Raw genomic sequence first — 15382 nt, forward strand, 5'->3', positions numbered from 1 at the left:
TTGGATAGGTACCTACTATTCCCCGGACCGGATCACAGGTAGTCTGGGTGATCGAGGGGTCCCAGGTTGCTAGGCACCAGTCAGAGCCTGTGTGTGTGTGTGAGCGCGGGGAAGCCTTCATTTCACAGACGAGAGAGACACACCCGAAGTTCCCCGAAGTTCATGCTCGCTTTTTTTTTTATATTTATTTCACAGTATCTTTAATGTAGCTATCCTAACCAAATCAACCGTCCACAATGTTTTAAAGTATTTATAATGTAGGTAACCTAACCTAATTGACCATTAGTTATCATGAGCTACAATGAACAAAAAAAAAAAAACCCGAAGATGCACGATCGGGCGTTTGGCTCTCTCGTCTGTGAAAAGAAGGCTTCCCGCGTGTGTGTGTGTGTGTGGTTCCATATTAAGACACCTGCTGATCAGATGACTGGGATGAGGATATCGGTGGTGTCCATGCTGGGAGGGGTTACTCAGTCTCTCGGCATAGCTAGGTCTCAAACTTCCTCCATATCGTGCTGAAATGGCGTCTCCATTTCCCTAAGGCTCTTGGGAGTTCGTGCTGATTTGCCCTTTGAAAGGAAAATATGGACATTAGGACAAGTTAAAGGAAACATTACGTGTGTTATGCCTAGCAAGATGTGTACACTAAGGTATACATCTGCATAAATTTGTAAGTACTGTATGTATAATTATCATGTTCATATACGCAAACTCGTATCTTGAAACATATTGAAAGTACTTACTCCTTTAATGACCACTTATCAATTAAGATTAGCACCTGTGTTATAGTTTTGATAATATAACTCGTATCTTAATTATTGGTGATTACAAGGTGACTGCCCGTTGCGCAACTAGAGCTTGAAGTAACACGTAGCTGGCCAGATAGCCTCATTCAAGCACCATTTATGTTATCATGCATTATTATTTACTGAAATCGCGCCTTGAACGCCTGGCTCCTATTAGTATGTAAATATCGACACATTTAAATGTTCTTAAAACTATTTATATTGTTTTGAAGTGTATGCATGGACAACGACGTTGCTAGTTTACACTGGTTGTCGTAGAAAAAACCTCGAGAACTATTTACAACAAGTGTAAACTAGCAGTTGCGTATATCCATGAAATTATCTCAAATCAATCTTTCATTTTGTAAAAAAATCATTCGAAGAATGTAGAATTAATGTTTTCATATAATGTTACGAGTGGCAAAACAGGTCTGGTAACAATAGCCCAGTTTTTTAAATTAGATATTGATTTATTAATTAATATTTTCACTACTTATTAATTTAATTTTCCACCTACAAATAAATCACTCTTTCATTAAGTCTACAATTTACTCTCTCCACTGTAACTTGTCTCGACAGTGGCTCTTTACTGCGGCGCACTTCTCATTCGTCCGCCGCATGCATAGCTCCACCCCGGATGCTTCGGTCCCCGATGCCCGTCGCTCGTCGTCCACTATCGCTCACCAAGGATTCACTCACCACGCTCGCATTCGCTCGCCGGTGCTGCCACCAGCCTCTGTCACTGTCACTCTCCGGAGATTGGCATCGTCTTACATACATGCCTGCAAAGTCCTTCCCTCGAAAGATCTCGCAGCCCCCCCTCTCCCCTAAGTGTCGCATCATCAGATTCCCCGAAGCTCCACTTCACTCGGACGGGGCTCTGGAAACGTGCTGAACCTTCGAATGGGACAGACAGACTACCGCTCTGATTGGGTTACCATGTAGCGGGCTGACGTGGGCCACCAATCCGGGAGGTGGGGCCTCCCCTGGTACCTTCACTGGTCGGCGTCATGCGCCGACCGGCCTGCCTCGTTGCCTCACCACTAGTATCCTCACAATAATAATTTAACGAAACAAAATTTGGATCAGAAATTTCTCCAGAGTTAAAAGTAATTTGTCCTGGAAAACTAGTTACGTTGAATAATCTCTATTATTAAATACCCGAAAAAAAATGTTCATGTTTAATGAGAGAAAAAAACTAATTTGTGATAGTACCGATATAGGCCTATACTAAAAGAAAGGGGCGGAACCAAGCCGGAAAGGATAGTTGATTGTTTGTTTGTTAACACAATATTAAACATATTTTACCAGTTTTGCAAGACTCGGGGCTCACTCGTTTGTTATCGGCAACCTGTTTACCCTGACTTACTCGGAAGCACCTGTTTTCGCATCACAGTGTTTTTCAGTTCACGGCAAGGAATGGGAGTACACACCGACATTCTGACCACTGAACGTGTAAGTCCGCATTCTTCCGATCAAAGTGTATTCAATGTGAACTATTTCCTCAGCTCAGCTGGTTTTACTTTACTGTTGCGACCAGGGAGTTATTAGTCTGTGGATTTTGTGTCTGTTATAGTTGAGGTCACTCAGTTAAGCAAAAAATACTGAAGCTGCATAAATGCTAGTGATAGAAGTCTGTTTAATAGCTTGAAAGAAACAAGCTAGGAAGAACCTTCAAATCGCTATTTTGAAATAAGTATCGTTGAACAAAGATTTAAATAACACATCAACTAGGAATTAGCGTTAAAATTCATAATAAGAAAAAAGTGTTTTGCTAACCAGATGGGAAATGGGGTGAGGGTTGGTTACAATTTTGACTTCAAATGTTAACATTCCAAAGATTACAAACAAATTGAACAAATTACAATCATCTGAATTGTTAAATTCATGGTGGAAACCGTTTTTTATACAGTGACCAAAAAAAGATTTAGCAGTGATAAGCATCCATTTTATCAATAGGGACCTTACAAAATGTTTTTAAGAATGGTGAGATAATTTTAATCCTGAATACAAAACTTTGGTTAAAAATATTATTGACAAATAATTTTTGTATTCGACTGGAAACAATTTTTACAATCGACACCAATCAATTTTTGCCAATAATATGCATTTTTTAGTTTCAATTTTTGTTTCAGTGCGAGCACTAGAAAATCTGAAATTTTGCTCTATTGTTCTTATTTGCAGGAGGTTCTCGAATGACTGTAATATTTTTTAAATGAAGTTAAATTTTTAATTTTTCTAACATTGAAATACATACGGTATTTTTTGAATAACACTGTATTTGAATAAGTTATTGTGTTTTAAAGCATTAAACCAATGATTTCATGTTTTGTGTGAATTACTCATCTTGGAGAGTTGAAACACTACGTGGTAGCACCTGTTTATCATTATTGGTTTATTTATTGATTGGTTTATTTACGGTAACTACACAAAAACATCGTTGAATAGAAACTAAGTTATTACGTGAATTCCCGGTACTGCATTGACGTGAACATTGCAAACATGATTGAATTCACTATGTTAAAAGCCCTCAATTCGCAATATTGAAAAAAATCTTTGATTTTTTAGGTACTGCAGTACTCATGCGACTTATTTTTGGTGAAAATTTAGGCTTAAAAATCTCTCATACAATTAATGAGTTCATATTTTATGTAATACCTCACGATTATTTGTAATGAATAAGGAAACCTGAAAATCAAATTGATATTCATCCAAAAAAAAAAAATCTTAACATATTTGAGGTTTTCAAACAATATCAATATAAATAGGGCAAATATTAAAGGGCTTTGATTAAAAATAATACCCGCCTTTCACTACATAAATCGTAGGTGATTTTCCTCTTGTCAACGACATTTTTCAAACTCCTACCTGTAATCTATTTTTAACATGGAGTATCAATGTGTACAAAAAATTAACAAAAAACAAATTGCCTTACCGGAAGGAAATCGCACATTTAAGTTGAAATGTGTGTTGCTTGGGGCTCGTTATAACACGCCATGTTGATTTTGTTAAGATATTTCATAATTACTTTTATTCAAAGGTTATTTATAAAGTTTTAAGTCAATACATCCCTTAATTTTTTTGTTGTGCCACAAATATTTTCAATATATATACATTTTTTTTGGGTAGGCAGTTAACCCCTAGGCAAGACACGACGGACTCACCAAACGATAGTGCGTTACAAATTCAAGGAACGCCAACTATTGAAGAAGTTCTAAACTAAACTGTTATTAGAGCAGTTAGTTCGCTAGCAGCCGCGATCTTCATAAAGCGGATGGGTTTCGCCAGGGAGGACAGACCTTACTATATGACAGTGTGGCATCAATTTTAAGTTTTTTTTTTTAAATACATAGACTTCTTTATTTTTGTGCTGTAAATGGAACAACGTTAAAGAGAAAAAAAAATCTTATTGTATGTTTTGGCCTAAACATGATATTTGTCCATGATATTATACTCGTGAAACATTTTGTATTGCTAACTTTATTAACTATAAAATAATAACTAAGATTTGTTTTATAAAATGTATACAGTAATTCGCTTTGCCTGTCAGCCTTCTTCATGATAACAGTACTTCCTTCTCTACGGTAGTTATTTCTTTTTCGATTAATGCTCTGGTATTCCAATTCATCATTCCAATACATTAGGTTTAGTTTTCTTACTGTGCGTACATCAATTATTCTAATCTCTCGCGTCCGTAACAATACTTTTGATGGCTAGATATGAGCGTAGCATTCGAGGGAGCAGGGATAAATTACTAACACACATTATATGCATCCTCTGTAAGAGGCCAAACAAAGTGTTTATTTGCACCGCCTCCAAACCCTCATTAATTTTCACGAGGTAATCCAGCCTATTAAAAATAATAAGTAATATATGCATTAAATACCATACATATACAAATTTCATATGCTTGGACTTAATGTAAACTGACAACCTAACGAATTCTGTACTGTTTGTAAATAATTTTTTTCTAACCTGTATATTTTATTTACACCCTACAGATTAAAAATTAAAATTTTCTATATGAATATATATATATACCTATATATATACATATATATATATATATATATATATATATATATATATATATATATATATATATATAAGGTAACACAACAGTATGTCGGGGAAGGGGTTGGAGAGAAGGTGTCACAAGGTTATTTACGACCACGCAGGCTAATGAACGTCATCTGTATGCTGTATGACATATTACAGAACAAACTGACTTTTGACGCCATTATGCTTTGAGGTGAGAAGCTTTATTTTGCTTTCTTGCTGCAGGAACATAAATATGTTTCCCCTTTTATTTTATATTGTTACTTTTCCCATTCATTCTTGAAGAAAATCTTAATTATTATAGTACGTCTTGATTCATAGTAGGTAAACTATCGAATTAACAATCGGTAAAGGTTATAGTCACTCAATTTATTCTCGTTTACAGATAACCTCCGCTGGACTCCGAGTTTTCCGTACTGAGCCTTCTCACGAAGCTGGTAGGCCGTAAGAACGGTTGAAGTTTTTGACGTGACAACGTCTAATAAATCGATGAACGCCGGCTGCACGCACGAAAAAGTGTCCCGTTACGCACATTGTGCCGTTACGCTGTAACCCGTTACGCTCATTGTACGCTTGCGCCGCATCTATCTCTCTTACACTCGATTGGAACAACCATCGATTTGACTTTTTCGAGGCACATTAAACTTGAAACACTCCCATTCGTTTCCTACTTTTCCTATCATCGTCCTATCCTTAACAGAATAACACAGATTGGAAGAAGTTAAATAGCAAACATGTATAAAAGTTATAGTTAAAATAATCTCTTCGTTAAAGTAATAAACATATTTGAATTAATGAGTGCAAATAAAAGTAAAGTTATCAATTAAATTGTAGATTTCATTTCACTCCTTCTTTGTATCCATACAAAATAGTGATAATTCATTTAAAATGATTCAATTTTATTCATAAAAGTATGCAATGATTTCATCAATGTTTTTTTATGACGTTGTCACGTTAAACTATCGTCCGTAAACCAACTTTACAGACAACCAATTTTTTTTCTAGGAATAACTGTTTGCCTGAATCCTAAAATGTATTACTTGTAGAGCAGGCGGCCTCGGCTGCAGCTACACTGCCAGCGAGCCCACGCGTTCATCGCACTATCCGACACCGCAAGGCGCCGGTGTGGCCGAGCTGCTGGCAAGCAAACTTCCCCTCCGCTGCCTGCACAGGTGCTTCCCCCCCCACTCCTAGCTCCAGTCGTGCGAGGGAGACACCTCCCAGCAGAATAAATGTGCCGAAATGCGTTTAGTCGTAAGACAATCCTGGGAGTTTTTCAGCGTTGACCTATGTATTTATATATACCATTTTATTCAACATTTTATATTCTAGCTGCGTACATTTTAATTTTTTTCTTATGAATTACACACAAGCCATACAACAGCTGTGTAAATCCATACATTATGGAATATTGTTTACCTTAGTTTATAATTTAAAAAAAAGAATTATAAATCTAGTGACAGGTTTATTCATCCTTTCTCTAGCAGATAAAAAAAACATGATGGTTTTATCATTTATGAGAAGCTGTAAATTTTCCTAAACATAAGGAACTACAATCACATTCTGAAGACAAACTGTATAGGTCTCTTAAGCTCATTCATCCTATACTGCTATGATAAAAGTTTTAATTACGTATTTGATCAATAAAATTAGAAACTTTGCTGCACATATGTTTGGTTTTTCTGATGTTCCAGCTGCCGAGGATGATATTAAAGGGCGTGTTTTGCCTGCTAGTCGTCCAGCAAGGTTGCGCCGAGTCGTACCGGATCCTCGGCGTGTTCCCCGCCAGGTCCAGGAGCCACTTCCTGATGACGGGCGCGCTGATGAGGGGCCTCGCGGCCAGGGGTCACCGCGTGGTGGTGGTCAGCCCCTTCCCGCAGTCGCCGCCGCCGCCGCGCTACCAGGACGTGAGCCTGCCGGCGGCGCCGGGCTCCGTGCCGGTGGAGGCGGTCGCCCGGAGCAGCCCGCTGCCCTCGCTGCAGGAGCTGCGCGCCTGGGGGGTCGACGCCTGCGAGGACACGCTCTCCGCGCCGCCGGTCCGCGAGCTGCTGGCCTCCGGGGCGCGCTTCCACCTGGTCGTCGCCGAGGCGTTCAACGCCGACTGCCTCTACGCCCTCGCCCACAAGCTGGGGGCGCCGCTGGTGGGCGTGTCCACCTGCACGCTCATGCCGTGGGCCGGGGGACCGCTCGCCAACCCCGACAACCCCTCGTACATCCCGGCGCACTTCCTTCCCCTCCCGCCGCGCATGTCCTTCCTGCAGCGCCTCGCCAACTCCGCGACCCTCCTGCTGGCCAGGGCCTGGCACGGGGTGTTCCTGCGCCGCGACGCCGACAGCATCGCGCGGAGGCACCTGGGGCAGTCCTTGCCCGGCGCGCGGGAGCTCGCGCGCGGCATGAGCCTGCTGCTCGTCAACTCGCACTTCTCGCTGCACCAGCCGCGACCCCTGGTGCCCGCCGTCGTCGAGGTGGGCGGTCTCCACCTGCAGGCGCCGCGCAACCTCTCCGAGGTACCACCGCCACGCGCTCTCTTCACCAACTGCGAGGTTCAGGACTTGGATCCCCCACGAATACCGAATACCGAGCACTTCAAGAAGCGAAGCCACGTAACACGCTGTTAATTATGCGTTTGCGAAAACAGGAAAGAAATAACTAGATTAAAATTATTTTTATATTAGTATCTAACATCAACGCAATGCAATTTTTTTTGTTTGCAATTTAAAAGAAAGTGTCGAAAAGTATAAGCACGATTTAATCCCGTTAAATTGTGTGATTGATGTTAGTTGTGACTTCACACTAGCTGCCTTCTTTGAGTTACGATCCGGATAGCATAGGTTTTGGATGTGCTGTCTCTTGCTGGGAAGTTTCCCAGTAACCAATGTATAGAGAAAATCCACAAAACTCTTTCTGCCTGTCTTCAAATAAGGAAAAACAATTAATAAGAAAACAAATTAGGGTTCTTTCCAATTTAAGCGTGTTACTTTACCGAAGTAACTCAATTTGAAAAAAGTTACATTTTTATGTTTTAAAATTTGTTTAAATCGTCTCTAGTACCCCTGTAATTTAAGATACTAATTTCTATATGCCTTTAAAGCAATAATTAATATCTTAAGCTATGAGAATGGTGAGATTTTCAACACATAAAACATAGCAATGTTTTTACGACAGCAGTATTATAACTGATTTTCGAAGTAAATTAAGGCTGAGTCTACATTGTATTTTATTTTGCTGAATGCGCTCAATCATCTTGTATACTATTCTCTATGTAACTAATTGTGATTGTGCTTGTTATTTTTCTAATATCCAGGAATTTTCTGCCTTCTTGGATGAGTCGGTCGAAGGAGTTATTTATTTCTGTTTGGGTTCCCGAGTACGATCTGATTCCTTCTCCGAAGAAAAGCGTCAAGGTTTCATGGAAGCATTCTCAGAGCTCCCACTAAAGGTTCTGTGGAAATGGGAGTCCGACTTCATGCCCGGAAAGCCCAAGAATGTAAAGATTGCTAAGTGGATGCCGCAGCTCGAAATACTTAGTAAGTAATTAATTAAATGGTGAGCAAATAAAAATACGATTATATTTTATAGTAAAAAGCAAATCGTGTACACTCTCTTATAAATATAAATATCTGCTTAGATAATATTGGGACATATATGCAATTCGCAAATCTCCAATAACATTATTGCCTTTATTTGCTATTGCTTGAGGTGAACACCACTCAAATGTCTATTTAATAAAAAAAACTGAAACATGGTTCAATAGTTAGGTGTTACACGCAGCTATGAAGAACGTAACAAACTTATTAAAAATTAACTGATATCTTTGGAACAAAGTCACACCACTGCAAATGTATATGCATTAAAATATATGTTAAGTTATCGGTGAATAGAAGTTTGTGGTTTAAAAATGTAACCATTACAACCAATGGCGTACGCAGGTGGCCTCCTTTTGGGGCCAAAAAAAATGGAAAGAATTTGAAAGCAAGAAATCGGCAAAATGGTCCTATCCCCCCCTCAAGCCCACAGAAAGGGTGTTTAGATGCGAATGCATAGCCTCTCTTCACTCATGACAATCCTCTGCCTCTTCGTGGCACCGATGGGTGGTCGCAAGATCAGCAAAAAGAGGACTCTGTCGGGCGTAACTCCGCCTCAGGTATCCTCAATAACCTGGCTGAGACCAGAAATGGTGAATAGGCTGAATCTGTGGGCAAACGACAGATGCGTTTGAAACCTTTCTGGGGGGTTCGACTGCTGAGCCCTGGCGGTGTGGCCCAAAACGGCCAGTCTCTGTTGAGAGACATTGCCTATGGAATGGCGTCTGTCTGCCGTTGTAGGTATGGGGCACAACCGGGCCACGTGGCTGTAAATCCGTGGAAGAGCGCGCGGATCGGTGGAGACACCCATGCAAGGTGGCGCCAGTCGCTCGCTTTCTTCCTGAGGCTACCCAGCAGCCTGAACTTGCACTGGTTAGTCGCAGATGGCCAGTCGCATCTGGGTTGACAGCTGTAAATCTCCAGAGATCGGTAGAGTGACTGAGATATGCGCTCCCCGAGGTCTTCTCGTGGCTCACTACCACGGTAAGACAGCACCACCGAAATTGGTAGTAGTACGGGGTGGTCCCTCTTATTGGTAAAGGATCCCCGTTAAGGTATTCTCTACGGCCCTGGACCACGATTGGTGTCGGCTTCGTACTTCACAGTGGTTCCCTTATCGCTTGGGGCAAGCTTGGAGTTGGGGTTCCCCTAACCCCGTGGAAAGCAGACGCAGTGAGCGGCGAAACCACTCCGGTTACTAGCCTGGTAAGCTGGGAGAGGTTGGCTAGGCCTCAACTGGACCACGGGTATTCTGGGTGTTTTGAGGGGTCCCAGAATGATGCGGGAGATCGGTATGCGCCGCCAGTAGTGTTGATAAGGTCAAGGTACTCTGGACACAGCCAACTGTCTGGTTAGCCAATTTCCGATTGCATGTGGTGGCGTGATCTGTTACCCGCACCCGTAGGGGCCCCGGGGCTTTTAAGAGCGCCGGGTTATCAAATATGTGTTCCCTACCTTTGAGTGTATTTAATACATAAAACTAAGTAAACCTAGATAAAATAAGGACACCGAAATCCCCGGAGGGTTAATGCTATAAGGGGTAAAGAGACACTTACTTTCTTTCTTCCCCCAACCCAAAATGAAATTCTGCGTACGTTACTGATTACAAGTGTCTCCAAAGTCACCAATGTTTAAAATATAAGTGGCTTTTATACTATAAAGAGAATGGAGGCACAGATTGGATCTATCGTAAATTTTTTTAAACTCAATCACTGTGCCTTGTCACTGAGCTACCTTTAACCGTGCCGTTATTTTTTAAAGATCTTACAATGTGTTACCCTCTTACAGGTCACCCTAATGTGAAAGTCTTCATAACACACGGCGGCAGCATGGGCACAATGGAGGCAGCATACTTCGGTGTTCCCATGGTCGCTATACCTTTGTTTGGAGACCAGCCACTGAACGTACAGTACTACATCGATAAAGGCATCGCTGTGAAGCTCGACTATGCGACAATCAACAAACACACTGTCACGAATGCTCTCAAAACAGTTCTGAACAACAAAAGGTATTTAACTGTTTCGTTAGTACTATACGTAAGCGAATATCACTTTTTTTTTTGCATTACAGAGCTTGCCTTTGTGTTCGTCTTTGTTGTCGCTGTTGTGATGTCCAGAATGGTTTATCACATCGCTGGGTTTGCCTATGCGTCTCTGTGTTTTTGTTGTGCTGTCCATTGTATCTGTTTTGTACTATCGTTAGATTGTGCAAACACTTTTTGGTCTTTATTTACTGTAATTTTTGCTACCGTATCATTGTTGTTAGCGCACCTTGTTTCTGTAATTCCTTCAATGAAATTTTCGGTGCGGTCTATGTTTAAAATTTTTTTGACATCACCTGATTTTAGCTTGTTTTGTGTTTGTTTGCACATTTATCTTGTTTGCCTGCTATTGAAGTTTCTTATGACATGCAGTACAATCAGCAATGGCGTATGTCCAAAAAAATATCCTAAATAAATCTTCCCCATTGTAGTAACCATTCAAAGAACGTAAGACATGCTACCCATGTAGACAGCGTTTGAAAATTTCTTAGGTAGACTTTGCGTGTAATTATGAATAGCCGAAATATTTAAAACTTATAAGAGTATTAAATCTTATAATTTTAAGTCAACCTATTTGTAATACGTTTATTTGTCTCTATTTGAGTTATAATCTCCCAGTTATGTTTTCATAGAATCTTATGCTAAAACTCTGAATTAATATTATGCAAAAACAAAATAAAACTCGATTTCAAAGCTAATAGTTGAAGGGAGGCAGGCAGCAGAGGATGCGATTGTCGCTTCCGTAGAAATATTCAGTTTAATTGGACGCATGGAGGGTTGTTAAAGCATCCCTTGTGAGAATTCGGAAGCAATGCAAATATGGCCGCATCCAATACGATAAACATTTAGGCCGTGTCCAAATTATCCCCGGAATTGACATCACAAGGACAGTTCGAATCGGAAGTGATAAGTGAAGTATTCAAGTATTCAAGTATCCAAGTATGCGAGTAAACGAATCTGTATACTTCTCACGTACTTCTAGTTAAAGAAGCATCGCCATTAAAAAAAATAAGGTTTTGTAGGATATATTTTATATAAAATTTAGGCGATTTAATGACATGTAAAATCTTTTACCTTTATATCCGACTGGTATTAAATCGAATAAAAAAATAGTTTGTCTGTAAAGTCGGTTTACGGACGATAGTTTAACGTGACAACGTCAAAACAAAACATTGATGAAATGATTGCATAATTTTATGAATAAAATTTAATCATTTTTATTGAATTATCACTATTTTGTATGGATAAAAAGGAGTGAAATGAAATCTACAATTTAACTGATAAATTTACTTTTATTTGCACTCATTAATTCAAATATGTTTATTACTTTAACGAAGAGATTATTTCAACTGTAACTTTTATACATGTTTGCTATTTAACTTCTTCCAATCTGTGTTATTCTGTTAAGGATAGGTCGATGATAGGAAAAGTAGGAAACGAATGGGAGTGTTTCAAGTTTAATGTGCCTCGAAAAAGTCAAATCGATGGTTGTTCCAATCGAGTGGAAGAGAGATAGATGCGGCGCAAGCGTACAATGAGCGTAACGGGACAAAGAGTCATCCTTTTTCGTGCGTGCAGCTGGCGTTCATCGATTTATTAGACGTTGTCACGTCAAAATATTTAAACATGTTTATAATGAAGTTACAACGAATACATGCACATAAATACCGTTCGTAATTACGATACAAAGGTAGAATCATAAAGCAGGTAAACTGTCGTGAATTTGTGTGACACAAATGAAGCGTTAGAAAGTAATAATTTCAGTTAAAAATATTTTTTCCAGTAAAATGTGAACATGCTGTTCGGCTGGCTAATACAGTTTGAAGAGGCCTAACATTAAAACCCGTCCAGACTCGTCAAGTACGCCACAAGGGCAGGTGAAGTACGCAAGGTCGTAGTACACTACTGCGCTCTTGAATTCGGTCACGAAATGAGTGGATCCCTTTACTGAGGGTCTACTGGGCTATTCGGAAACAGCCAACGTTCTCAGCTTGTGGAAAATGTTGGGTTAAAATGAGTCATTAGTGTGATAAGGCCCGACCATTGATAGGTACGTATAGCGATAAGCACTTTCACTACACAAAACTAGCACAGCGGCCTGGCTACAGCGAATATAGAATTATTTCTAATTCCTTTGTTTATTTTATTTGTTGAAGCGTTTGAAAAACTAATGTTGCTGTAGTTGGTAGTGAGTAATTATCAGGAAAATATAAGTATTAACATAATAAATTTTATAATAGCACAGGAACTGCAATATTAAATGCAGAAATACGGTTTTTCTTCGGGAATCGGACCATGATTTTATGGTGTAACTCCATGGTGCGAAGGTAATAAACAAAAGAAAAAATCCGGCAAAATCTATTCAACACACGCATTTTCTTGTTTATTAAATGAAGTTCCCAAATGACGTATGTATTAGTCCGTTCAGAGCTTCTTACTGGCGGAAAACATATCACGGTTTTGACAGTAACATAGTATTAAGCAAGAGTCTTTCAGTAGCTACTCGCCATTGACGTGTCACATCTAACCTCGGTAACCAGCAAAACTCACGTGTTCTCGTGTTGTAAATACACTTAAAATACAAAACTCGGACATGGAATTATATGTAGAATTCTTAAAAATAATGGCGAGCGTGATACAATCCTAGACGTGAATCACACATAGTTTCCGCGCCCGCCGCTAGAATTCGCTGCCGTGAGCAGCTACGTCAATTTGCACAGCGAAATTTTTAACCCTTATACACATGTGATGAAACAGTTGTTAATACTATAGAGTACTTTGTATTTGTGAACTTGATTCGCGCCATTCTCTACAGGTGGCAGCACCCTTGTCATTACACATTTCCGTTCCGTATATCGAGAGCTAAGATGTTGGACGTCAAAAAACCGCGACGATCCAACATCACTGGTTTTTTTTCTAACCTAACTAAAACTAAGTGTATTTTGGAGGGGTCCGGGTTAGGGAGGGACCTAGGTGCGTCTCAGGCTGAAGCCTATACGCCTAGTCATGCTGGGATTAGCCATGCAGGGAGAGGGTCGCATGCTTCATGTGCTAGGAGGGGATTGGCCAGCCATGGCAAAGATTGGCGCCATGACTAACTCCCTTCACTCTTAAATCTAGACTATAACTAGAGATAGTTTGGGCCCAGGTAAAACCTGCATACACAGGGAAAACCCTGGGCACATTCATGCAGGATGAAAATTGGCATGCATTACGTGTAGGAATTTAGGAGACAGAGGATGGTCTGGATGAAGTGTTGGACAGAGTAGAAAAGAGTCTACCATGCGGGGGTTGGGCACTTGGATTCGTGGTCCGCTTTGAATTTTATTTGTATCTGGAATATTTGACCAGGGACGCAAGCGCCCCTGGTGGTGAGTGGTTGCACTGGGTTGTACGTCCACAGCTACGCGGAGAGCGCCAGGCGCGTGGCCCAGCTGTTCCGCGACAGGCCCATGTCGCCGCTCGACACGGCCGTCTACTGGACGGAGTACGTCATCAGGCACGAGGGAGCGCGCCACCTGCGCTCCGCCGCGGCCGACCTGCAGTGGTACCAACTGTGGCTGCTCGACGTGGCCGCCTGCTTGCTTTCTCTCGCCGCCGCCGCAGCGCTGGCTGTTGCCTTCCTGGCTCGCCGCTGCCGGCCGAGCCCACAGTGACTGACTGACATCCTTTCCTCTCGGAGTTTACAAGTCGTTCAAGTTGCAGGAACAGGGCCGGTGCGAGCGGTGCGACCATCAAGGGGGATGGGGCGCCGAAGTTATTCAGACTTTTGATACTCCACTCGACCACCGCACCGAATCTACATTACCAACACCGACTAGACAGGCCAAGCCCGATCCAAACGGGCCTGGTCACACCACCACTACCGACCCATCAACACCGCCACACAGGACAAACATCACCGTCAACAATAACAAGCCCCCAATGACTCAATTGTTATGAGGGGCCCAGTGCCTTGTATTGTATTGTATTGTATTGTAAATATTTAATTGCTTTTCTTGTAAATATGTATCAGTTGTTCTCCTCCATGTAATTGTACTCTTGTTGACTGGAAATAAATTTTCAGTGAATTTTTGGCAGGGGCGGACCCCCTGGGGGGGGGGGGTGGGTGGGTGGAGGGGTCGTCCAAAAAAAAATTACAAATATTTGCAAGCGCTAAAGCTAGAAAAGTGACTATCTAGGTATTTTTTTAAAAAATATTTTTACTTCATATTTGTTTGATTTAATTAATGTTTGCATGGAACACAGAATAAATTTAAAGTTGACAATCAGTATGTTTATTGTTATTATTTTTCATTTCTCCACCACATCACATATAGGTAACTCGCACAAACTGGTCAAACGACCTTTTCTACGATTTGACATTTATGACAACAGTAATTCGGCTTAAAAATCGGAGACGGCTGCTTTTTTCTGGTGGAAAATAAAGCAACTGCTTTAACAATAATTTTTTTGACGAGACAACGTCTAATAAATCGATGAACGCCGGCTGCACGCACGAAAAATTGTCACATTACGCACATTGTTCCGTTACGCTGTGTCCCGTTACGCTCATTGTACGCTTGCACCGCATCTATCTCTCTTCCACTCGATTGGAACAACCATCGATTTGACTTTTTCGAGGCACATTAAACTTGAAACACTCCCATTCGTTTCCTACTTTTCCTATCATCGTCCTATCCTTAACAGAATAACACAGATTGGAAGAAGTTAAATAGCAAACATGTATAAAAGTTATAGTTAAAATAATCTCTTCGTTAAAGTAATAAACATATTTGAATTAATGAGTGCAAATAAAAGTAAATATATGAATTAAATTGTAGGTTTCATTTCACTCCTTCTTTGTATCCATACAAAATAGTGATAATTCAATAAAAATGATTCAATTTTATTCATAAAATTATGAAATAATT

At 40.6% G+C, this 15382-nt stretch overlaps 1 protein-coding gene across 1 annotated transcript; it reads left to right on the plus strand.

The window, feature by feature from the left end:
- The first annotated feature begins 6547 nt into the window (after positions 1 to 6547).
- Positions 6548 to 14546, plus strand: LOC134530014 (UDP-glycosyltransferase UGT5-like). The gene is made up of 4 exons (XM_063364541.1): positions 6548 to 7351; positions 8149 to 8371; positions 10217 to 10436; positions 13873 to 14546. The coding sequence occupies exons 1-4, from the start codon at positions 6548 to 6550 to the stop codon at positions 14123 to 14125; spliced, it is 1500 nt and encodes a 499-aa protein (XP_063220611.1). The 3' UTR covers positions 14126 to 14546.
- Positions 14547 to 15382: the final 836 nt, after the last annotated feature.

Source organism: Bacillus rossius, chromosome 3 (genome assembly GCF_032445375.1).
Source record: "Bacillus rossius redtenbacheri isolate Brsri chromosome 3, Brsri_v3, whole genome shotgun sequence".
NCBI classification, from domain to species: Eukaryota; Metazoa; Arthropoda; class Insecta; order Phasmatodea; family Bacillidae; genus Bacillus; species Bacillus rossius.